The sequence below is a fragment of the Enhydra lutris genome, unplaced genomic scaffold (genome assembly GCF_002288905.1).
Source record: "Enhydra lutris kenyoni isolate GAN:26980312 unplaced genomic scaffold, ASM228890v2 scaffoldscaffold46, whole genome shotgun sequence".
Classification (NCBI taxonomy): Eukaryota; Metazoa; Chordata; class Mammalia; order Carnivora; family Mustelidae; genus Enhydra; species Enhydra lutris.
The window spans coordinates 4,327,705-4,352,358 of record NW_019154130.1 but is presented as its reverse complement, the minus strand read 5'-3'; the positions used below and the strand labels follow the sequence as shown (position 1 = coordinate 4,352,358).

At 44.8% G+C, this 24,654-nt stretch overlaps 1 protein-coding gene across 5 annotated transcripts in view; it reads left to right on the top strand.

Annotated features, from left to right (window-relative positions):
* The window catches only part of LOC111156549 (zinc finger protein 664), a 57,546-nt gene extending 33,394 nt beyond the window's left edge, over positions 1 to 24,152 (top strand). For 3 of the 5 annotated variants that reach the window (XM_022517520.1, XM_022517519.1, XM_022517521.1), the window contains 2 exons: positions 7,050 to 7,115; positions 7,215 to 11,902. In XM_022517520.1, coding sequence (XP_022373228.1) covers positions 7,789 to 8,574 — 786 coding nt within the window. In that variant the 5' untranslated portion in view covers positions 7,050 to 7,115; positions 7,215 to 7,788 and the 3' untranslated portion in view covers positions 8,575 to 11,902. Of the gene's footprint in view, positions 1 to 7,049; positions 7,116 to 7,214; positions 11,903 to 23,190 lie in introns of those variants that run through there. The other 2 variants (XM_022517522.1, XM_022517524.1) reach the window with 2 other exon arrangements.
* The last annotated feature ends 502 nt before the right edge of the window (positions 24,153 to 24,654 follow it).

Below are 24,654 nucleotides of genomic sequence, written 5' to 3'. Positions count from 1 at the left end.
CCTGCCAGCGTCGTCCTTGTCTGTGTGCAGTGCTGTGTGTGGCCAGCGCAGGCTAGCGGTGTCCCTGCCGAGAGAGTTGAGGTCGCTCTGTGATCGAGAAATGCTGGTGTGTCTCTCTCTCATGACTTCCCGTCTTCATTACAGGGATCTCATAGCAAAGGCTTACTGATTTTATTTTTGTTAGAGAAATTTCTTAATAAACTCAAAAGTAGAGGAAATAACAAAATGTACCCTTGTGTACCCTTCACCCAGGTTTAAACCCATCACCTGCTGTGCTTGCTTCTTGTGCTCCTTTACCTCTTTGTTGACGTGAGGAGCCGGTCTTATTAACTGAGTGAGTTTTTTTTTTTTTAAAGATTTTATTTATTTATTTGACAGAGATCACAAGTAGGCAGAGAGGCAGGCAGAGAGAGAGAGAGAGAGAGAGGGAAACAGGCTCCCTGCTGAGCAGAGAGCCCGATGCGGGACTCGATCCCAGGACCCTGAGATCATGACCTGAGCCGAAGGCAGCGGCTTAACCCACTGAGCCACCCAGGCGCCCCACTGAGTGAGTTTTTATGGGCAACTGTAGGGGTCAGCATCTTAGTGATAAACATGAGTGCTTTGCGGCCGGCATTTCAGCAAAGAAGAAGATCGATGACACGGGTACCTGTCCTTGGGTTTTCAGAGCATGCTCCTTCCCCCTTTGACTGGCTGGTGGCGTAGAAAACATTTTATTTTATTTTGGTGATAGGCTTGTGCATCTCCATTATCCTGGTTATTTAAAAAGGAAACAGATGCAAAATTGTGTCAGGTGATACACTTGCCTCATCTTCTAAGACTCAGTAGAAATACACTTTTCAGTCTCTCCCATTCCTCTGGCTGAACTTCACTCACACAGTGGCTGCCCCGCATCTTTTAGTCCCAGCCGTTCGAAGGCAGCCCTGTCCTGTCCCCACACCAGACCTCCTCCCTCACCAGTCCCCACATCCCCTCTGTTGTCAGCGCTAACAAGACGTGGTCCTCAGTCTCCCTGGCTCTGGTCTGGGGTCCACTGGCAAGCCCTTCTTCAAACTTATGTCCTCACAGGCCTGGCTGGGAGGTTTGAGTGGCTCTGCAGCAATTTTCTCTTCTTTGTCCCCAGTGCTGGTTCCAGGTGTATGTGTCTTTGTAGTTCCCGTGTCCTGGTCCGCCTCATTCAGAATAGCTCCGCGCGGCGTTGTGCGGCATCCGGCTTCACAGGTGTTCGCAGAGTCTGATGTTGAGCTTTTGGCTGCTTATTCCGGTAGGAGTATGCGTGGATTTTTCTCTGCAGCTGAGTCAGGGTGATTAGTCTTGATTTTATGTCTAGCCGGCACAGAGTATGGTCCAGCCTTCTGGAGCGTCGGTCCAAGTTTCCTGACCTCCCCACTCTGGTTGAACGGCTGGCATTCCTCTGATGCCTTCCGTCAGCTTGGCATCCCTGTGGGTTGCTGTCTGTCCATGTGGTGCACTCAGTGTCGTCCTCTCTGACACCTGCCCTTTGGAGACTGGGTCCTTCTACTCTGAGTTCCTGGTTCGCAACCATAGGATCATTTTAACAAGAAATTCATGAAAAACTAGTGGACTCTTTTTTCCCAGGCAAAATAGTATTTTTTGGTCAGCGGTGTAAAAGAGAGTCAAATGTGTAAAAGGTGTATGTAAAATTCTGTTTAAGTCTGTCTTTGAAAATCCACATCCATTCCTCCCAGCACAGCATGGGCTTCCTAAGGGCCGACGGACTGTTACCTGTATTCTGCATCAGACTCGGGCTGAAGTTTGGGAAGAAAACCTGTGTCCTCACTGTCCTTCCTCTTAGCCGTTTGCCCACTGCAGCTGTGACCAGAGGGGGCTCCTTTCCCCACAAGCATGTATGCCTACAAGGAGAATTAGGGCCAGTGCAGGGGCCGTGTGTGTGACCCACAGCCTCAGGCTGCGGTTCAGCATGAGCATTGCCTCCCGGGCTAGGCTGGGGAGCACTTGCCCTGAGCGGCCCTCAGAGGGCGACAGCTCTGTCCTCTCAGCTGTGAATCCTGCACCTCCACCTCCAGATGGCCCTTCCCGGTGCTAGCGCCCAGAGCGTCTGCGCCCTCAGGACAGTTTCTCTGTATTTAGGGCACATTTCTTACTTCCTTGCCTCTCAGCGTCAGGTGTTTATTTGCCGATCCCTCACTTTTAGCTGTAGTGAGAGGGCAGTGCTGGTTTGGGTATTCCTTCACGTGACAACGTTGAGATGAGGCAGAGATTCCAGTGGACAGAAGGAAGGCCCTTTTTCATGGAAGGTGGGGATTTCGTGGGCTGAATTGAAGCAGTTTCTCCCTCGGTTCTCAGCAGACTCTAACTTCCTGTTGGAGGAAGTTCCTCCCCGCTGTAGACTGAACCTCCAGACTGCTGGCCCACTCCTGACTCTCATGTGGGGAGACTGAGTGTTGCCCTGGGTAGCGTCAGGAGACCTCGGGGCAAGGGTCCTTCCTCCTGAAGTCAGATGGGTGGTCCCACAGTCCTACAGGCCGTCCCCTTCAAAGCTCTTATGGGATGTTGGATATGAGACATGTTTTGAGTGGGAGAATCTTGGGAATGTGCATCTGGGATCTGTAGGATTTTGTAGCTCATACCTGCTCCCTTGCTTGCCAGTCTCCTTTATGCGTGTGGTGCCGTGGGGCAGGTGATGTTTAGGAACGTTTACAGCAGCGGTTCTTTTTACTCTTGTGTGTCCTCTTGTTCTTTGGGTGATCACGTGGAGAATTGGCTGGAGTTTCTCTTGGCTTTATTTTCTCTTTTCTTTTTCCTGCAGAACGTAGCTTAGCCCAACCCCACCATGGGGTAAGACTTACAGGTATGTTTGAGCATTTTTGCTTGGAAGGAATAGTGACTTGAGGGAAACTCTGGTGGGAGTTCATGTAGGAATTCATGTCTCTGAGCTTTGGGGTGGAGTTCTTGCCCTCTGAGCAGAGTCCATCTCTCCCGAGGCCCGGCTGGATGGATGCTCTGACCCTCACTGCTTCATTTCCAAGTGAGTGAGGAGAGCCATGCAGTGTCTGAGTTAGCTGGTGAGGGAGGGCGGGTGGACTGTGGCACTGCACCTTTGTCCTCCGTTTGTCCCTGTCCTGAAGCCGTAGACTCCTCTCTCCCCAGGGACATCTGCGATGCTGTGCACATTATGTGCTCAGGGTTGGTTGGAAAAGTCGGCCATTTGGGAAATCATATTTCTTTAGTTCAGTTTCATGTCTGTACAGTGTACCTGGTTCTGGGATTGGTTTGTGTTTGCAAGGGGAGCGGGAAAGGAATGTCTTCTCAGCATTAACTGATTTTTTTTTAAATCCTAAAAAACTTCAGTTAAACACACAGAGATACAACATCTTATTGATCGTGTATCCATCATTACGTGTCCATTACCTAGCTCCAGTAGTGACAGTGTTTTTGCCACATTTGCTTTACTGTCCTTTTTTTACTGTCTTTTTTTTTTTTTCCCCCTAAAGCATTTGAAGACCCGTCTTGGATGCATCTCATGCACTTCGTTCCTGCAAACTTCATTATACATCTCTGGGAACACTTGACATTTGTTTACCCAACTCCAGTGGTGTTCACACACCTAAAACAGCTGGCTGTATTTCTTGCACAATGTGATAACCCCATCCCTAATCCAGTTTCTCACTTGTCTCCTTTCTGCAGCTGATTTATTGGAATCAGATTCCAAAGAAGGTCCTCCTGTTATATTTGATTGTTAGGTAGCTCTCCCCCATGACTCCCCATTTCCAGGCCATTTACTTGTTGAAACAACAGGCAGCTGTCCTGTGGACCACCTCACGCTTTGATAGTTTCCTACTTGCTTCCTGACATTTTTTCTACCCCTCCTTGTTCCTTTAAATAAAAATGATGTCTAGAGTCTTGGTTAGGCTCTGGTTCAATCTTTTGGCAAGAATATTTCAGAGTGAGGCTGTGTGTTTCCTGTTACATCGTACTGAGGGGCCACAGGTCTAGTTGCTCCTCTTTTGAGTTATGCTAAGATTGGTGAGTGGGTTTAGATGATAGCAGCCTGGTCCTCGCAATGTGAAGTTCCTGGTCATGGTCAGGTATTGTGTTGGGGGTACAGATTTGTTAGCTGGGTTGTCGCATTACCACAAAAGATAGTTCAGAGAAGGGCCCCTGGGTGGCCCAGTCAGTTAAGCATCTGACTCTTGATTTCGGATCAGGTCACGATCTCAGGGCTGTGAGACTGAACCCTGCACTGGGCTCCTCACTCAGAGGGGTGACTGCTTGAGATTCTCTCCTTCCCTCTGCCCCTCCCCACCATGCTGTCTAAGTTGGTGGCCTAGTTACTTCCAGTTTTATTCGGTGCCTTGAATCTCTGTCTCTGTCTGCCCCTTTCTTTGTCTCTCTGCTCCCCTCTGCCCTCTTTCCTCACCCCTGAAATCATTGTGAACTCCGGAGGTTTTGTATATTTAATTTGTTTCAGTAGATTGTGTTCATTATTCCTTTTGCTGCTCAGTTGTCCTATTTTTGGCCAGTGGGAGTCTCTTCATAAATTGGCATTAGTGTTCCTTTGGAACGACTCTCTTGCTTTCTGGAATAATGAGATGTCCCAGGCTCATTTTGTAAAATGCTGCTCTGGCCTTGAAATCAGCTGCTCCTTCAAGGATCCCTGTGTCTTTTGGTGGAGAAGGGTATTTAAGGGAAGGGTATTTTGCTATTGGTCGTTATTGCTTCTAGGTCTTTTTGGTGAATAGAGCTAAAAAAGACATAAATTCAAACTGACAAATCAAATTTTATGTTGGATTATTTTTTCCTTAACTTTGATTTTATGTTTGTATTTGGTTTATCTTACATTGAACCTTGGTTCCTAACAACATTAACAAAATTACTTGTTTGCTTAATCTTTCTGAACACACCAGTGTTGTTATAACTAACAGTTAAACTATTGAGAGAAGTTTGATTTCTTTGCAGTTTTTTAAAAAAAAGATTTTACTTATTTATCTGAGAGAGCAAGAGAGCACAAGCGGGGTATGTGGCAGAGGGAGAAGCAGACTCCTTGCTGAGCAGGGAGCCCGATGTGGGGCTTGATCCCAGGACCCTGAGATCATGACCTGAGCCAAAGGTAGATAGATGCTTAACTGATTGAGTCACCCATGCACCCCTCTTTGCAGCTCTTTTTGGTCAACAGAATATGTCCCACTAAGTACATACACTCAGTATGTGGTATACAGAAGCCCTTTTTGTATGTTAGCAACTTGAAAATTGAGGTTCATTCTCTTCATTTGTTTTAAAATTTTGGGTGTCATTTTCCTTTTTTTGATTTAATTTTATTTTTGAAATAAATACACACACACACACACACACACACACACACACACACACACACACACTCCCAAAGCCAAAACTACCTAACAGGGTACATTTGGAAGAGTTTTACTTCATGTTTGCTCCTTCATTTCCCATACATAATTGCTTCCCTTTGGTTTTGTGTTATCCTCTGTGTTAATTTGTGCATGTTACATGAAAAATACATAAAATCGCATTCCCATCCCTGCTTTGCACAAAATTTACCATAGTATATATGCTATTCTTTGTCTTGCTTTGTTTGCCAAACAGTATGTCTGGGGTCTCCATTTCAGTGCATAGTGTTCTTCCTTGTTCCTTTTTTTTTTTTTTGAGCAGCTAAGCAGCATTTTATTGTGAGGGAGTACTAGAGCTGATTGGACCAGTCCCCTGTGGATGGGCCTTAGGTTGTCTGCAGTTTTGCCATGACAAGTACTGCCCCAGTGAATAACCTAGGACATCAGTCACTTCCAGTGTATCTTGGGATGGATCTCTAGTAGTGTAGTTACAGAACAGAGGATAAATGTGTATGTAATTTTTCCAGCCACTGACTATATTTTTGCTGAAATTTGGATATCCAGTTCAATTTCATAATCCTAACACTTCCATTTAAAAGCAGTCCAGTTTATTTTGCCACTTTAATGTTGAAGAAATCTCATTTGCCCATTACCCTGTCTTTGTATGGAACATACTACTGAGAGTGTGTGTTACTTTAAGAGGATCCATTGATTTCATTTAATAAATTAATTAATTGCAGTATCAGGTACTGATTATAGAATACAGGAGATGAAAAGATTTCTAAAACATAGTCCTAAGCCTCACAAGAGCTCAAATAGAATATTTTGGGATTTATTTTATTTCCTGATCATTCTATTTGTTGTGTATTTTGTCCCCCGTTGGTTGTCAGAAGACTGGTAATAAGGCAATGGGAAGTGTGCCTCTGTACCCGAATGAAGTGGGGTATGTCTGTTGGAGGAGAGATGTTGTCGTAAAAGTCTCCATAGATGTACTCTACAAATATTAATTGAATACTTCGCCTTCGCTGGAATGTAACAGCGAGCAGCACACAGAGTTCCTTCCTCAGGGCATTTACATCTACTACGGGAGATGTATCAGAAACCAAGGAACAATAAGATAATTACAAGTTCTGTGTACTTTGAAGGAATCAAACAAGAGGTTAAAATAGTCTCAGCCAGGGACTCTCCTCAGGTAAGGGAGGGGCAGCTGACACAGCAAACCATGTGCCAGGTGGGGGAGAAAGTATTTCAGGCACTAGCTTGGGGTGTAGAGAACTGAAACAGAAGGCGCAGCAAGCTGTGGGGGAGAGTGGGGGCAAGGTCATGCTGTGGGGGAGTGGAGGCAAGGTCATGCAGGGCCTTGGGTTTTCGCTGACGGGTTTGGACTTTATTTTAAGTATATCGGGAAACCATTGAGGACAATTAAGCGGAGAGTGACATTCAGTACCAATATGTCATAGATTTACTCTTTCTGTAGATCAGAAGGCTACTCAAATGGGATGTAGTTCTAAAGGAAACATTGTCCCTTCTGTAGTTCAAAGCGGAGGTAGTTTTCCTTCTTGCTCCTTTATGCAGGACAGCATCGGGTCTTAGGATTGCTTTTCTTTTTTCAATAATATTCCCTTGATGTTGTTTAGACTATTACAGTAAGTGGTTGTAAGTGGATTATATACTTGGACTATGAACAGGAGCATGATATCTACAAATTCTCTTCTTCAGACCTGCAAATCCAAGAGATACATCTCTCTGGAAGATAAGAGAGCTTCTTCCCCAAGATCAAAAAAGGTCTGTATTGCCGCTGTCACAGTTTTATGAAATTAATTATGGAGCCAATAGCAATTTTTGGAAAAGAGGCATTTTCAATATATTATGTTTCTGTTACAGGAGACTGGAGTGAGACTCATGTAGGGAATCCCCAGAAGGATTGGCACACCTGGAACCCAAGGAGCTTGCTTCCTGGAAAGGCTCCTGTCTGATGTGTAGGAGGCAGAATGTCCTACTGACTCTTCAAGGGGAGGCTACACGGGATCGAGACCCTCCACCACAGGGGACACTGTGCGTTCCTTTTTCTAGAAGTGGGAAGTACGAGATTATTCTACAAGAGGAAGATTCCAGGGGCTTAAAAACACAGAGGTTTGCACCTTGGGAGCCCCTTGGAATGTTGACAACTCAGGATCTAAAGGAAAATTCTGTGTTAATGAGTTACAGAATTCATGTGGAAGTAAATGTCACTTTATGATCAATAATAATACTGAGTGAGGAGCACTATGCAGGAAGAAATCTTCCATAGAAAGACAGGCAGGGAGAAGCTTAGGCCAACCTTAGACCTACCTAATAGAGCAAGCCTGAGATAAACTGCCAGAATGGCCAAATAAGAGACTCTATGAGATAGCAATCCTGTAACTATAGTAGTCGTACAGAAATTTTTTCCTCTAAATCACGATACCAAATAGGAAAAATGATCTACAAGTGCCCCATGTGTAGGGAATTTTTCTCTGAGAGAGCAGATCTTTTTATGCATCAAAAAATTCACACTGCTGAGAAGCCCCATAAATGTGACAAGTGTGACAAGGGTTTCTTTCATATATCAGAACTGCATATTCATTGGAGAGACCACACAGGAGAGAAGGTTTATAAATGTGATGATTGTGGTAAGGATTTTAGTACTACAACAAAACTTAACAGACATAAGAAAATCCACACAGTGGAGAAGCCCTATAAGTGCTACGAGTGTGGAAAAGCCTTCAATTGGAGTTCACATCTTCAAATTCACATGAGAGTTCATACAGGTGAGAAACCCTATGTCTGTAGTGAGTGTGGAAGGGGCTTTAGTAATAGTTCAAACCTCTGCATGCATCAGAGAGTCCACACCGGAGAGAAACCCTTTAAATGTGAAGAGTGTGGGAAGGCCTTCAGGCACACTTCTAGCCTCTGCATGCATCAGAGAGTTCACACAGGAGAGAAACCCTATAAATGTTATGAGTGTGGGAAGGCCTTCAGCCAGAGCTCGAGCCTCTGCATCCATCAGAGAGTGCACACTGGGGAGAAACCCTATAGATGTTGTGGGTGTGGGAAGGCCTTCAGCCAGAGCTCCAGCCTCTGCATCCACCAGAGAGTGCACACTGGGGAGAAACCTTTTAAATGTGATGAGTGTGGGAAGGCCTTCAGTCAGAGCACCAGCCTCTGCATCCACCAGAGAGTGCACACAAAGGAGAGAAACCATCTCAAAATATCAGTTATATAGAGCATTTTGATAAGAGTTAAAAATCTTAAAACCCATAAGTGCCACTAGGAAGGAAACCCTGTAAATACCTACATTGATCCAAGAAATTTTTACAGCAAGCCCCGGCAGGACATTCTTTTTGAAGAGGCATATGTGAGATTTGCTTTGTTTTGTTTTGTTTTTTTTTGGGTTTTTTTGTTTTTGTTTGTGTTTTTTTGATTCATGCCAAGTGTGTTCCACAACTTGACTTTGAATCTGGAATCCCTCTGAGTGTCTGCCCAAGATGGGCCATGAGGTCCCAGTCATGGGTGTGTGTTTCCTGGGATTTGGGCTTGATGCCTCAGTAGTGGGAAATATGACACAGGAAACCATGATCATTGCCTAGCCTCCTGAGTCACCTTCTGTCTACACTTTACCTAACAGTTACCCCAGACATCCCCCTTTCAGAAGCTCATGCCCTTCCTTCCCTCGATTCAGGCATTCTGGTTAATGCATTTGAAAACACCTCTCACAAAGACAGTGTTCTGGTATTTCTGAGGTTATCCTTCAGTTCAGCCCCTACATATCGTTCCATAGATCCCATTACTTCTTAGCCAGCTTTACCTGTATGTCTTTGCAGTACCCATAAATATCCATCCCTTCCTAGATGGCATTAAATTTCACTTTAGATTTTAGGTGACTCATAATTTCCATTCACTTGGCGCATCAGAGAAATCACTGGCAGACATACATGCCCTTGAACTTTTCATGAACTTTTTAAAAAACATGTCGTGGTTTCTGCTAATCACTGTGTCTCTATGTTAGACTTAATTTTCTAGTGGCTACATCACATATTTTTAACTTGAATTTTTTGGAAATAGCTGAATGTAAATAGGGAGGAAGAAGCAAGCAAGCAAAGTTGGAACTTTCTCCATCCAGAATTGCCCTCTTGGGCTCCTTTTGTAGCATGTGGAGCTCCTTACTAACTAGGGGAGACCATAGGAGAAGTGGCTGTTGGGAGGAGTCACTAATAATATTTAGTCTCTGTTTCTGTAATTTTGCGCAATAATGTGTAGGAGTCCTCAATACCTTCATTGAGGATCATATTCCTTCGTTTTTAGGCATGAATGTCTATGTCACTCTCTCCTTTCCTTTCTTCATTCATTCAGCAAGTATTTATTGAACACCTCCTATGTGCCAGGCACTGTGCTAGGTGCTGGGAATACCACTGAGTAAGACAGACAAGGGCCCTACTCTCATGGAGTTTACTTCTGGGGGAGGAGACAGATGATACGCAAGTAAGAAAATACATAATGTAGTTTGAGATAGTGATTAAGTGCTATGAAGAAAATAAATTAGGGTGATGATTTAGAATGGGGGTGGGGTGGGGGTGGGGCATCATTAGCGGTCAGGGAAGGCCTTTCTGAGGGGGGCACTGGAGTGGAGCGCGCAAGGCTGGGAGCACCAGCTGGCTGGCCCCGCTGCCACATTTGCGGAGCGGAAGGTGGCCAGGCACTGGGGCGGAGTGAGCAGCGGGGAGGGGAGAGATACTGAGTTGCTCAGTATCCCAACTTTTATAGGCCCTTTTTTCTTGTCTTCTTTTCTTTCTTTTGTTCTTTTTTTTTTTTCCCCCTTTCTTTTTGTGGCTAGATTGATATTAAAAACTTATGTGGAAGAACTCAAGGAATGTTTAGAAGACCAAAAGTCCCCAATAACGAGAACAAAAAGCAACTAATTTTTAACTCTCTCTTCTCATTCCTGTTTCCATTGATTCCCACATGTAATCCTTATGCTCAGGAAGTCTTGGGAGAAGTTAAGCATCTTTGAAGCTCTGAAATGGGTGAATAGGTTCGTGGTGTCTGTCAACTGTCTTAAGAGGTTGGAATGAATTACCCGAAATAGTCATCGAAATACTGAAACAAAGCTTGATTTTCTCTTCATATTTGAGTTAATTTCTTCTGTTTGACTGGAAGGGGTTTTTGTGTAACTAAAACCTTAAGGCATAAAGGAGATTTGAAAGGAGCACATAATTTAGTGGGTGGGCCATGAAACTAGAGATGGGGTTTGGGGATCATTGCGTCCCTCTCTGGGTTTTCATCGAGACAGCTCTGTTCACAGCCTTTGGGAAGTCCCTTCTCCTGCGTGTCCTCCTTGCCCAGGAGAGGGCCAGCCTAGTTCCTGGGTAAAGCCCCTTCCAGGCCTGACGCCCTCGATGACGATTTACTGTAGTGTCTTACCCTCGTCCATGTCACGGTAGCCTGCGGCGTTAGAGAGCCGCCTAGACTTTTAGTTGGTAGGGAGATGGCTGAAATATCATCGGTAGGATTTTAGTTTTAGGAAAAATCGGTTTGATTTCTAGCTTTATTACTATTAGGTGTGTGAGCTTGGGCAGATCGCCTAATCGTTGAGTCTAGTTTTCTCACAAAATGAGGATATTAGGCTAAATGATTTCCGAGTTTCCAGCTAGTCCTAGAGTTCTATATTTCTACATAGTTGAATTATTTTATCATGCTGTTGCTGGGGAATATGACTAACACTTTTGAAGCTACTAATTTTATGTCGAGCTTTAAGGTCCATAATTGTTATCTTTGGAAAATATTATTTGACCTACAGTATGTCCAAATCAATTTAATAAAATCACTTTATAACAGGGTTCTGCGCTTGACTGTAGTTGTGTGAATTCAGGGGTCATTGTGTATGGGGGGGGTGACTTGTGTATTATGCCTATGTGGGTGACCATATAATTTACTTTTCAAACCGGGTACTTGAGTAAAGGGGTGCTGTTAATGAGGCCCACAGGCCTAAGCCGGGACTGTCCCAGCAAACCGAGTTGTGAGGACACAACCCAAGCAAGTAAGAAATGACTACGTTGCATCAGGAATAACTCAAAGAGGAGTTGCAAGGTCTGTGGCAAACTTGAGGTGTGAGTTACTGAGGGGATGGCCCCTACTTGGCTGTAGCTGTTTATTTCTGTGCTAGAATATAGGCCAAAAGCTCCCACATACTCTGCTCTTTTAAGAGAAAACCAGCAAGCTGGATTTGTATATAAAATTCAGTGATTTTGGAATGTTGATAACAAATTCACGTTCCCTGTGTGACCCATCTTGGTCATTGCTATCACCTGCCTCGTGCCCACAAGCTTTCATTTCATTTTGCAGAGTCCTGCTGTAGCCCCTGATGACTGGCCCGCTCCTGGTCAGGTGTAACCTACCCCTCGGGGAAGCTGCGGTGGCCCCTGTTCCATGCCACAGGCTTTGACACTGGTTCTGGCATCTCCTGGCTTTGAGGGGCAAGTCTACATCCCACTCCCACCACGAAGGTGGCAGCAGTTCGAACTGGCCTTTTTGACACGAGAGGGCTTGGGAAGAGCGGTCACATGTGGGCTCATGTGTCCACCATTGAGTCACCCTGGGTGCCCTCTAAGATTTAGGGTGAGAGGAAGTCAAGGCTGACTTCACAGTTCCTGACTTGCCCTGAATAATTGGCAGATTGCACCATTAAGAACTCTGTCAAATCAGAGCGCCCCAAACATCCAGGAGGTCTGCTGTGGGGACCACGGGCACCCAAGCCCGTGGCCAGCCACCTTGAGGAAGTTGTCAGATTCTTTAGTGTTGTGTGAGGTGGAAGTTGTCAGATTCTTTAGTGTTGTGTAAGCCTGGACATGATGCTTTCTGAGGGACTTCCCAACTCTTGGTTCTGTTATCCTAAAAAAAAGTTAAATTGTTAACTTTTCTGTACAACTTGCTATTATTCTCAGCCTTGAAAAAAAACAGGTGAATGGAAGACAATCAGAAGCACATGGAAAAATTCCTCAATGGTGGAATCAGACTTGAGGGGAGGGGTGGGGAAGAGGTTGACACCACCACCGGGCAGGAGTCAAACATAAATAGTGTTGCCGGGTTAAGATAGAGGTAGCGGGAGAATGAGGTTGGCAGAACTCTTACTCTGTGACCTTATGCAGTTTTTTAACTTTCCCAAACCTCAGGTTTCTCACCTATAAAATGGTTTTGAAAGTACCTAACTCGTGAAATAGTTGGAAGGACTAAGCAAACCTGTATGAACTGCCTAGCATTTAGTAGTACAACAGGAAGGAAACAGTCCTAGTGCCCTAGTAAGGAAGATGGGTCCCGTTGTTTGGAGTTCTTTTGTTCTGCTGAACCACACTGTGATGGGTTTGGGCATCTAAATTTGGGGGTAGAACCTAGAGAGAGCTGAGTGGCTTCGTGTGAGAAGAGCCAACAGAACTGGACTCTCCCAGAGTAGTCTGGGACAGGAAAAGAGCGTAGAACCGGAGAGGTCGTTGGAAGAGAGGGACCCAGGGATTTCATAGATGAATGCTTGTGACCTCAGAATCCCTCCGTAAAGTCTGGAGAGGCTTGGTCCAAGTGGATTGCTCATGGAAACAGGAGGGACTGACTGTTGTGTCCCAGCTGGAATGGGACAGAGCATCTGTACTACAATAAAAATAAATGCAGGAGCCAGAAGAGAGCAGCCACAAAGACGGTGAGCTCCAAGGAGTGTGGAGAAGCCCCTGGGAGGGCTTCAGGCTGCCGCAGGCCCTTCAGGGGCAGGGAGGCCTCTGGGTCTCTTACTACTCCTCGTGTACATAGGTAGAACACCTTGAAGATCATGAGTAAATTAGAAGATTTTTTTAAAAAATCATTCCCTTTTAGTCACATGAGCAAATCCAAAGACCCCAAGGCCTTGTGTTTACTACACATGTTGGCAAGAGCTCGGCGTAGATCTCAGTGGAAGCAAAGTGCTTTCATGGCTCAGATTTAGGCACATGCAAATGAAATACGGTGTTAGAATAAAATAATAGCATATAAAGATTGCTTTTATTGGTTTTCAGGTGAATTTATGCATTTTATAGACTCCGCCCTGTTTGTACCTTGCCAGTTAACATTTACTGAATGCTTCTGAAAATGGGGTCACTCAGAGCCTCCGCCGCCTCCCGTGGCCTGGCCCTGGCCCCGGCCCCATTCTTCTCTGCATCATGAATTATGGTGAGATTGGAGAGATTTTAAACCTGGTATCTGTAGATGTGTTTCAGGGAGGTCTTGAACCTCTTCTAATTGTATGCAGAATTTTGCGTCTCTGTGGATATATGCATTTTTCTAGGAAGAAGCGCTTTCCTCGAATGTGTGACTCTAGTCAGGAAAGATCACTAAGTGCGGAAAACTATCCGATTTAGCCACGTGGTTATTCACTGTGCAGGAACCTTGGGGGAAGGGGACGCCTTAGAGTTCAGAACAGAGGCGGTCCGCTGGAACAAATGGGAAATGTTGGATGTGATAAATGGCAGAAAAAATAGATCCCACTGTGCTGTGTTGTAAAGAAAGAGCGAGGGCCTCTGGAATGAAACAAAGACACATCTGCGCGTGTCGTTACGCCGGATGTAAGGGATCGGCTGTGCTGCGGTGCAATGACGTAAGAGACAAGTTCTAAGCAGCGTCCCAGAGCTGAAAGCTCGTGTCCCTGAGAACAGCGGGGGCTTTCAGAGGGGCTGGCGGGGAGGCGGGGGGAGTCTGCTCTGTGAGTGGAAACACTGAGGCTGTCACAGAGTTCGCCTCTTGCTTGCGAAGAAGGCAGTTCTCGCTGTAACGCTGGAGTGCGGGCCCTGGTGCTGGTGTGGGTTGTATTTGGATTCTCAAATAAACCTGTTCTGTCGCTTGGTGTTGTGTCCTTCCATGTTTGATTTCTGTGTCCGCTTGCCTGCAGTGCACAGCTATGCTAATATGTCTTTGTTAGCGTTTGAGTCAGTTGGGGTGCCTGGGTGGCTCCGTGGGTTAAAGCCTCTGTCTTCGGCTCAGTTCACTAGCTCCGCATCTGGGCTCTCTGCCCCGCAGGGAGCCTGCTTCCCCCCCTCTCTCTGCCTGCTTGTGATCTCTGTCAAATAAATTAAAATAAAAAATCTTTAAAAACAAAAACAAATATTTGAGTCAGTTATCTTGATCCTTCATCCTATCTCCAAAATGTCCTTCTTATCCCCAGCCCTCCTCCATCCCGTTGTCCCCCCTCCTGCCTTTTCGAGGTAAGCTTGAGACCCACAGGGATTTAGTCTGGAGGATAAGTCCTGTCTGCGTCCCATGGAGAGTGAGCAGGGCATTTACAATCCAGTGAACATGAGGAAAAGAGATTTTTTAAAGCACAGTGTATAACAAGATGGTAGAAGTAAAGTTAAAACATCGATCCTAGAAAATGTGAATGGGTTATATTCTGCCATTTACAGGCATTTTCAAGTTGAATTATAGGCTTCACAACTACGCGTAGAGGCTGATTCCAAAAGATCACTTGCAGGAAGGGGCACAAAGGCCGAAAGGGAGGGGAAAAACACCAGGAAGATGTTTACAAGGGGGACGCAAGTAGTGTGATAGCATGGCCCATCGGAGTAGAATGCAAGGTGAACAGCATCGATTTAGGAACTTTATCAAGAAGATAGTTACATGCTCTAATTTGGCCAACACAACTTTGAGAGAGAGTTTATGTTTGTAGAAATGCAGTGAGACGGTAATCCCTAGTCGCAGGAGCCTGTGTTGACCCTCCTCTCGCAGATACCTGCAGATCAGCCTGACCAAGGAGGAGCTGCCACTCGTGGCTTTGTTAACAGACAGTCTGTCGGTTGTCTTTGAACCACATGCCAACAGACCCTCTCGGAACATCCACAAAAATGGATCCGTGTTTTATGCCAGAGAGAAAAACATCTCGCTAAGTTCCAGAATGTGGAAAATCCCCACAGGTCACATTCTCTGACTATAACGCAATAAAAACAAAATTGCCAAGGAAGAGCCAAAAATCCTATCCGCTTGGAAATAAAACACAACAGAACATCTTCTTCCTTCTCCAAATTAACAGCTAGAGAGGAAATCAGAACGAGCCCACGTCGTTTAGAGATGAGTGACCGAGATGGCATCACATAGCACATCTTGTTGGATGGGACCAAGATGAGTAAAATGTTTTCTGGCCTGAAAGCAATAAGGGCCTTTATCAAGATTCTCATCTGGTCCTGCTCCTCTCATCCATTATTGCACTGAATTGTTGAAAATGACTTTTTCATTTTTATTGAAATTTTTAAGTGTTACGGAATTTTTCGTTTTTATTGCGTAAAATTGAATTTCAATTTTATTGAAAAATAAGGAAAACACCTTTTTTGGTCATCCAAGTTTTGAAAATTGACACAGGTGTCATCTTAAGACGTTCAGTTATGCCTTCTTACTTAAAGGATTTAGTAGTTTTTATTTTTACTCTTTGTTCTAGAGGAGATTCCATAGCACGTAGATTAACATCTATGTCCTTCTCCACTTGCCAAAAGTACAGAATTGAGATGACATCTAGTATTAATGTTTTAATCATTTGAGCTTTGAAAGTGTGATTCAACCCATTTAAGGCATTCTAGGGATGGCGTTGACCAAGTGTTGACAACATTCTTACATTTTTTGCAGCACTATTCAGATTTTCAACCTTTTTTTTTTAAGGTGTTATTTATTTATCTGACAGAGGCACACCCACGTGTGCGAGCGCGTGCATACACACACACACACACACACACACACACCCCAACCCAAAAAAACCCAAATTACATTTCTATCATGTGGGATCTCATAATAGAATTTTAGAACTCTTAACTCAGAATAGAGAAATAAGGTTATCTTGTGTACCGACCCGAGTTTGCACAGTGGAATTCGTACCTACTACACAAGCTTGTCTGACAGCGAGTTAAGGAGGAACACAGAGGCCTTTTTTGCTACTGGGGACAAATCAGTAAAAACATGAAAAGGTGATTCTAGAAGCAGCCACCTTCCTCTTTGGACAAAGCGAGATGCCCCCAACCTTCTGTGTTTGAGTTCTGGAATGCTTTGCCCGAGGGATTGGCCGTGTCTAGTTCTTGAGGAGAGGTGGGTTCCCTGAGTGCCAGGGGCTGAGGAAGCCAACCCCAGCAAGAGAGCCTGAGTGGGGTCGCATCTGGTTTAGGCAAAGAAATGAGGAATTGCTCGCACATGAGAAGTTACGAAGCAATTGATACCTTTAAACTTAGCTTACTGTATTATTCTAATCCCAAGTATTATATATTCCCTTGTTTCCACTCCATCTAGCAGGTGTTTAAGGGAATTGTCTTCCGCTACGATTCTGGTCCAGTTCATTTCTCTGTGCTATTTCTAATTTCTGTGCTGTTCATTGTATAACAAATGCCCCTGGTTTAGTTTTCAGTTGTACCCTCTGTAGAGGTAACACACCAGTCTTGCATCTTCCTAAACGGTGCTGGAGTCCTATGTCCATATAGTTCTTTGCACATATAGTAACGTCTATGTGCAAATCCTGCCTTTTTCTGGAGAAATGATCAAAATCTGCACATGTCCTGTTGTGTGATTGATTTTCACTTAGCACATGCCTTAGTGCCTGTTCGATGTCCACACATTACTATGTGCTCCTTTTAATGTTTTAATGGCTTCATCTGTTTTAATGGGTATCTCTAACTCTCCTCTGTTCATGGAAATTCCTCCATGTTTTCTCTTACCGCTGTTATGCCCCCCCCCCTTTTTTTTGGAAATGTGTAAGTCTTTGATTTAAATTTTCAGTCTTTGGTTTTTGCAAGGAAGGTAGTAAAGACTCAACTGAAAATAATTTTCTCCAATGGCTAGCTAGTTATCCTATCACTATTTACTGAGTCATCTCTGCACACATTTGAAATGTCAACTGCATTAATAGCCGAACTTCTCACATGCATTTGGGTCTATTTCTATTCCATTCAAATATTTTTAATTACTGTGTCTCTGTTATACGCTCTAATATTTGCAAGGTCCTCTCCCCTTCCTTACTCTTCTTGTCCAGAGTTTGCCCATCTAGTCTGGAATGTTTGATCAGTGACCTTTAAACCTCTGTGTTGTGGTGCTGGGGTGGCTCAGTCGGTTAAGTATCTGCCTTCAGCTCAGGTCATGATCTCAGGGTCCTGGGATTGAGCCCCGAGTTGGGCTCCCTGCTCAGTGGGGAGTCTCTCCCTCTGCCTCTCCCCCCCTTCTGCCACCTCCAGCTTGTGCTCTCTGCCCTCTCAAATAAATAAATAAAAACTTTAAAAAACAAAACTGCAGTGTCCTTTTGTGTTAGCTGTGCCTTGCAAACAGCATAAGCTCATCGTTTTTGGATGGGATGTTTCAGTAAAGACACAGCACGTTTTCTTTTTTTTCATTTTTTTTTAAATTGTGGTGTATTTATGTTTCCTACATTCATAGCCTGTGTCCGCTGTTTTGAGTTCTCACTCCCAACTCTGCGGTCTGTGATTTTATGGACTGCAGTGCCCTGTGTTTTATTACCAGACTCCAAAAACTCATGCTGGGTCCGTCTGTGTGTCTGTGCCAATCCATTATAATAAATCCCTCTCTTTACATCTCTGTCTATATATATCCTATTGGTTCTGTTTCTCTGGAGAACGCTGAGTAATGCAGCCTCTAATGTGTGTTGGGGCTTGGGCAAGAGTGCAGATAGAGACCCACATCTATTGAAATGGAAACCCATATCCACACCGAACCCTTTGTAAGCTTGATTTATGAGTGTAAAAATTATAAATCAAGCTCCATAAAATAAATACGTTCTGTTCTCCTACAGGAAGGCTGCCCAACGTCAGACTGCTGTGACCTTCAGTGTTCCACGCTGGTACAGGGGGGTCCAGGAGGGGGAATACCCCCGACCACAGTCCAAAGACTGGTCATTCCCCACTCCCACCCCACCCCACAGTTGCCCCTCTGTTGGTCCTCATGCCAGAGTGTCTATGCTAGCAGCTGGCTCTTGGAAAAGGACACTGGAAGAAGAGGCTCTTGCCGGCCATGGCAGCAAGCCTGGGCTGTTTGGGAAGGAACGTCCAGGGCAGGGATAACAGGAGTCTGGGATAGAGGTAGGCCTTCATCATGCTGGCTCACCCCTTGGCTCCCGTGAGGGTCTGAGTGGGGGCCCATCTTGCCCAGGTCAAGGGCAGTGCACCCTGACCATGTACCCTCAAAGTTTTAGCTAGCAAACCTATCTGGCAAGACCAGCCCAACTGAAGTTCCTGCCTCCTAGGAATAAACAAAATTAGATTTATCCAATTTATCCTCATTTTGAGGAAAGAAGGAAACGGGAACCAAAGCCTGTGATCTCTCATCTTCGATCACACGTCTTGGGAACTAGTGAGTCAGTATCTTCAGGTCTCTTTCTGATTCTGTCGGTGCTCTGGCTTTTCACATTGGACACATTGTTTGCCCTTCCCCGGAGTGAGTGGCAGGAGGGCATGTGAATAGCTCTTCTCCGTCTCAGTGTAAGTACTAATGAAGACCCTTAAGAGACCCTTGGGCTGCAGGATGTCTGGGAGGTACAGACTGTTGTTGACCTCACGTGCTCAGGGCAGGAAATCCTTGAAGATTTGAGAGGCTATCAGGGATGGCTAAGGCAACACGGCTTGTGCTTCTCGCCAACAGCTCAACACCAAGGAGCATCTCTTCTCTGCTCGTTTTCTCACACTCTCAAAATGCACAGAATAGCTTACAAGTTCCCCAAAGGACACCAGTCCCTCTCGTCCTTGCTTCTGTGTCGTGACACAATTTTAATACTCAATTTTAATGTGTACTTTTAATACTGAGCAAAGCGATGGCTTGAATAATCCCCATGAGCGTGGAATAACGAGATAGATACGTTGCTTTGGAATTAATTATATTTTATTTGCCTTCGTGATTTTGTTTTGAAGGATATAATTAAATTAGCTTACGTTCCTTGAGCAAAGGCAAGTTACGTGTGGTTGGGCGAGAGCCAATAATGTAGGGGGAAAACCCACCTAGGGTTCATTTTTTTTTTCCCCCTTCATGAAGAACAGGAATCTAGAAGTTGCTGATTCACTCTTGGAGGTTGGGTAGAATATTAATCATACACAGAAGTGTTTATGTTCTCCGCACAGACCATAAAATAGTGAGAGCTGTTTGTTTTTCTGTTACAAAACAAAACCAAAAAAACCCTTTAAGATGGAAGAATAGTTTACGCTGTGATTCCGTTTTTACTGGAAGTAGTGTTGCTGTCACCTTTATTAGAGTTGATACATTTTTAAAACAAAACTAAGTAATACAAAATCCCCGAGGCACAGTTTATTAGTGTGGCAGAGTTAAATGCCAAAGTTATTTTACGTAGGGACACGGAACATCAAAAACCTGACAGTTCTATGTCACATCGCCCAAGAGGCTAAAAATTAATTCCTTGGTTATTGGGAGGCTCCTAATCTGGCCTCATTTTCCTTTGGAAGGTGAAGCTTGAGACGCGTGGATTTGTTCCCTCTAGTGGTCAGTGGGTGGGTGGGTGGGTGGGTGTGTGTGTGTAGGGCTAGCCTCCATCCCAGTCCCCAACCTCTGTGCAAATTTCTAAACATTTTTTTCCCTTATGAGGATTCAGAAGCTGTTCACTTGCTCTCCAAACTGCTTTTAAAGATTTTATTTATGTATTTATTTTGAGGGAGCGAGAGAGAGAAAGAGAGAGCAGGAGTCGGGGGAGGAGCAGAGGGAGAAGCAGACTCCCCACTGAGCAGGGAGCCCGCCATGGAGCATGATTCCAGGAGCCTGGGATCAGGACCTGAGCCGAAGGCAGACGCCTAACTGACTGAGTCACTCAGGGGAGCGCTCCTCTGAATTGCTTTTAGGAGATTTTTTGTGTGTGTGTCTGTAAAGCATTTTTCTGGCTCATCATAAATGCTGTGAAAGCAACCGCTGTGGGTGTCTTATAAAACTCATCACAGTGCCAAGTTTTCACCCATTCCCTCTCTACTTCATGCCTTCCTTATCTAATTTAAATGTTGAATCTCATGCTTTACATGCATTTACTTTGTTTGATATTTTCCAATTCTCCGTGAATTCTAAGTTCTTTCAACTATAGGCTTTAACTGATCACTCATTCAGAAGATAAAAAGAAGTAATTAATTAAGAATCACTCATTCAAAAGCTGAAAAAACTAGAATTAATGAATAATGCTTAATAAAATATAACTAATAATTTTTTTTTGCAAGAGGTAGTATTATATTAAGAAATCACAATGTGGGGGCACTTGGGTGGCTCAGTTGGTTGAGCGACTGCCTTTGGCTCAGGTCATGATCCCGGACTTCAGGATCAAGTCCCACATCGGGCTCCCAGCTCCTTGGGGAGTCTGCTTCTCCTTCTGACCTTCTCCTCTCTCATGCTCTCTCTCACTCATTCTCTCTCAAATAAATAAATAAAATCTTAAAAAAAAAAAGAAATCACAATGTGATTTTATCAGCCATTTCTTTGGGATGATATAAGATGAAAATTGATCGTCTGGTATATCCATCTTTAAGTTACAAACCATTACTTCATTTGTGCTATGGATTGATGAAATAATTTCCTTCCAAGGGCTCAGACCATTGCACATAAATCATACGATAAATGACAGTGTTTTTAAAAAAAACTCTAGACAATGCGTGGTAGAGTGTGCCAGGTGTCATCTCTGATAAAACAGCCTGTGGACAACACAGTTCTTTGGGGCTCCAAAATTCCCAAGCACGTGCATCAGCAGATTAATATTCTCTCCCCTTTTCTTTCCTGTGGGGGTCATTAAAGACCATTTTCTGACGAAAGAGCGTTCCACTGCATATAAGAATGCTAGAAAGGGAAGGTCTTTAACAGCCTAGGAGTGCAGATTGTAGCCTACAGACCAGACCCACTTACGAACGAACTTAAGAGTGGTTGAAAAGTTCCTTCTCCTCCTCTTGAGGCAACGATAGGTGGAACTTATCAACTACCTTTATATTTTAGAATTTGAGATCTCCATCTTCACATACTTATTGTAATGGTGATAGCTATTCAGAGGGGGGAAAATATAGTCTATTTCTGCGTTATACACAGGGTACTGAAAAGAGGGGGCAAAACTAACCCCAAACCCAGGTATCCTGAAATCACTGTTCAATGCAGCAATCCCAGTTCTGAGTACATACCCCAAAGAGTTGAAAGCAGGGACTCTAACAGACGCTATACACCATGTTCCTAGCATTGGCCAAAAGTGGCCAAAAGTAGCCAAAAGGTGGAAACAACCCAAGTGTCCATCAGTGGATGAACAGATAAGCAACATGTGGTCTAACCACACGGTGGACTATTACTCAGCCTTGAAAAAGGAGGGGGCATTTGGACATGCAGTACAATATGGATGAACCTTGAGGAGATCATGCCAAGGGAAATAAGCTGGTCACAGAAGGACAAATACTGTATGATTTCACTTACATGTGGGACCTTGGGTGGTCATGTTCGTAGATAAAATAGAGTATGGCGGTTGCCAGGGTGTAGGGGATGGGGGGAATGGGGGGTTCGTGTTTAATGGGGCGGAGTTTCTGTTTGGGAAGAAAAAGTTCTGGAGACGATGGTGGTGGCGGGTGCCCATCTGTGTGAATGGACTTCATGCACCGTATGCTTTAAAATGGTTAATGTGGCAAGTTTTGTTATATATATTTAATCACAATGAAAACAAAAGGGGGGACAAAAACAGAAGGGGGCATCTTGGAAGGATATTTAGGATGCAGAGTCAGAAAAAAAAAGTCACACTAGGAATAGATTTTGAGGGCCCTTTGCTTGGCTTTGATCCCAATCCCCTGTTTACTAGCTGTGTGACTTTGAGCAAGGTGCTTGACCTCTCTGTGCCTCAGATGCCTCATCTGTGAAATGGGCATGATATTTGTACTTCTGTGTTTATCATAAAGCTGAAAAGAGATGATGCTTAGTAAAGGACTTTGCAGAGAGGGGGGCATGCACTCAGTACTAGCTGTCATTATCAGGGACGTGAACCTGGCCAAGGACTCACTTCTAGTAAATAACAAGAAGCACTTCCTGCAGAAAGCACATTGGCCTGTCTCCAGGGCCAGCTTTCTCCACCGGTATGTTACCCATCATTTGTTGAATTGAATCAAAGACCAAGTGCTACAGTCTTGGGGAGGAAATCACAGCCTAGAAAGAAAATTCATCTGAGAAATATAAAGGTCTCAGAACCTTGTCAATGCTTCACTTCCTATAGAGGAAATGGAGAGATGGGTATATATGATTTGCAAATAAAAAAAACTGTAAAGTTATGTGTAAAGAGAAGAGTACCAGATATCCTAGATCTGAAACCAGGGCTCCACCAATTAGAGAATTATATCCTTCCTCTTGGCAACCAACCAAGCCGCCAGTCAGCTCAAGTACGTGAAGTTTCATTGAGTGTCTTCTTAAGTGAAAGCCACCTTGCCGGGGGCTGAAAATAGAGGGGATGTGACCAGAGATGCTCCTTGCTACGTACTTTTACCTATTGGGAGAGACTCCTAAACAAATAATTATAGCACAGTGTCATAAGAACACCTATAATGTGTGATCAAGATACAGAGGTGAGCATGAGGTTCACGCAGAGGTGAACATGAGTAGCCATATCCAGGGCCATGAGGCCAGGCCAGGTTCCTTATAAAAGGGCTTTGAGGGATGCAGAGGAGTTCACCGGTGCCCAGACTCACAGGTGTAGTGAGAAAGCACTCTCACAGCAGAGGATGTGGTACACACCTGTAGTTCTCAAAATTAAGTGTGCACCCAGCGGGGTTGAGAGCACCCAGATCACTGAGCCCAACCCCGAGTTTCTGATTCAGTGCGTGCAGGGCGGGGCCTGAGAATCTTTGTCTCTGTCAAGTTCCCAGGGGATGCTGAGGCTGACGCTGTTGCCTTAGGGACTACACTCTGAGAGCTGCTGCTTTGCGTGAAGAACTGAGCGTGGACCCACAGCGTGTGTTTGGGGAACCGTAAGTAACTCAGTATTGCTGGGGTTTGAAGTGTTTGAAGAGTTAGGGAGGGGGCCTAAGTGCAGAGCTGCGGGCAGAGCAATGAATCCGTTTGCATATCCCAGCAGGGGCAGGCGCGATAACACAAGACGCAGTCTTGCCTGCAACTCAGGGAGGAGATGTTATTGTGCCCATTTTACAGAGGAGACAAGTGTGGAGCACAGGTTAATGGAGTGGAGAGAGAGATGTAAGAGGTAGAAGACCCCAGACTGTGGCTGATAGGATATGGGTGAGCGACATCTAGATTCTTAAACTTGGAGACAAACGCAGGGTGATGCCGATGACCGAAACAGGAAGTGCAGGAGGCGCAGTTTTGTAAATATTCTGTCCGGATTATGGGAACAGGTAAACTCCCTCATTTCCAACGTTCAAACCCCAGAACTGGCCGCCTTTGTTGGGAGTGATGCACTGCCAGCCATGGCCACAAGGGGGCACTTGTTCGCTTGGCATGATTTAAATTTGCCTGGCTCAGGTGAGGTCAGGATCCAACCTTCCTCCAGAAAATAAATCTTTTAAGATTTCCCCTCGTTGCTCTCCGTTCTATTGAACTGAGTGGTGACATTTGTTCAATCGTTCAGTGACTATCTGCTGAATGCCCACCGCATTGAATCCATCGTGGGTGGCAAAGAAATGCAACGTTTTCACAGCTTGGGATTCTCATGACCTGATAGAGAAGATTAAGTAACCATAGCAGTCGTGCTTAAAGCCAAGAGGAGTGGTGTAGACACCCAAGGGGGTGCGAGCTAACATCGGTACATCCCAGAAGGATGTTGATGTCAAAAGCAAAGGAGAAGGGGCCAGAAGTTACTGGAACATAGGATCTGTTCTGGAACATAGGATTTGCTTAGAGAGGCTGGAGGGGATGTGGTGGGAACTCGGAAGCTGGGAGCATAGTCATTATTGCGAATGCCATGGAGTAGACAAGACTGCCCGGGAGACGAGAGAAAGAAGGCACGTTCTGGAATGCTCTCAGAACACTTCCTTTTGAATAATGGATTTTGAGGTCATTCTGTGAATACTCTTTTACTCCAATGCTTTTCAAGTTAGGTCAGTGGTGAGATGTTTAGCTTGTCAAAGAATAATTTATTTGGGGGCTCCAAGCCAGCTCAGTTGGTGGAGCGTGCAACTCCTGATCTTGGGTTGTGAGTTCGAGCCCCACAGGGGGGGTGGCATAGAGGTTCCTTTAAAAAGTAAGGGAAAAAAAGAGAATAAATTATTTTGACACTTGTTAAAATGGTAAGGAAGACTTTATTCAGGGCTGTTTCGATAGGCTTCAGGACTATCGCGGCGGGGGGGTGACAGGTCAGACGACTCAG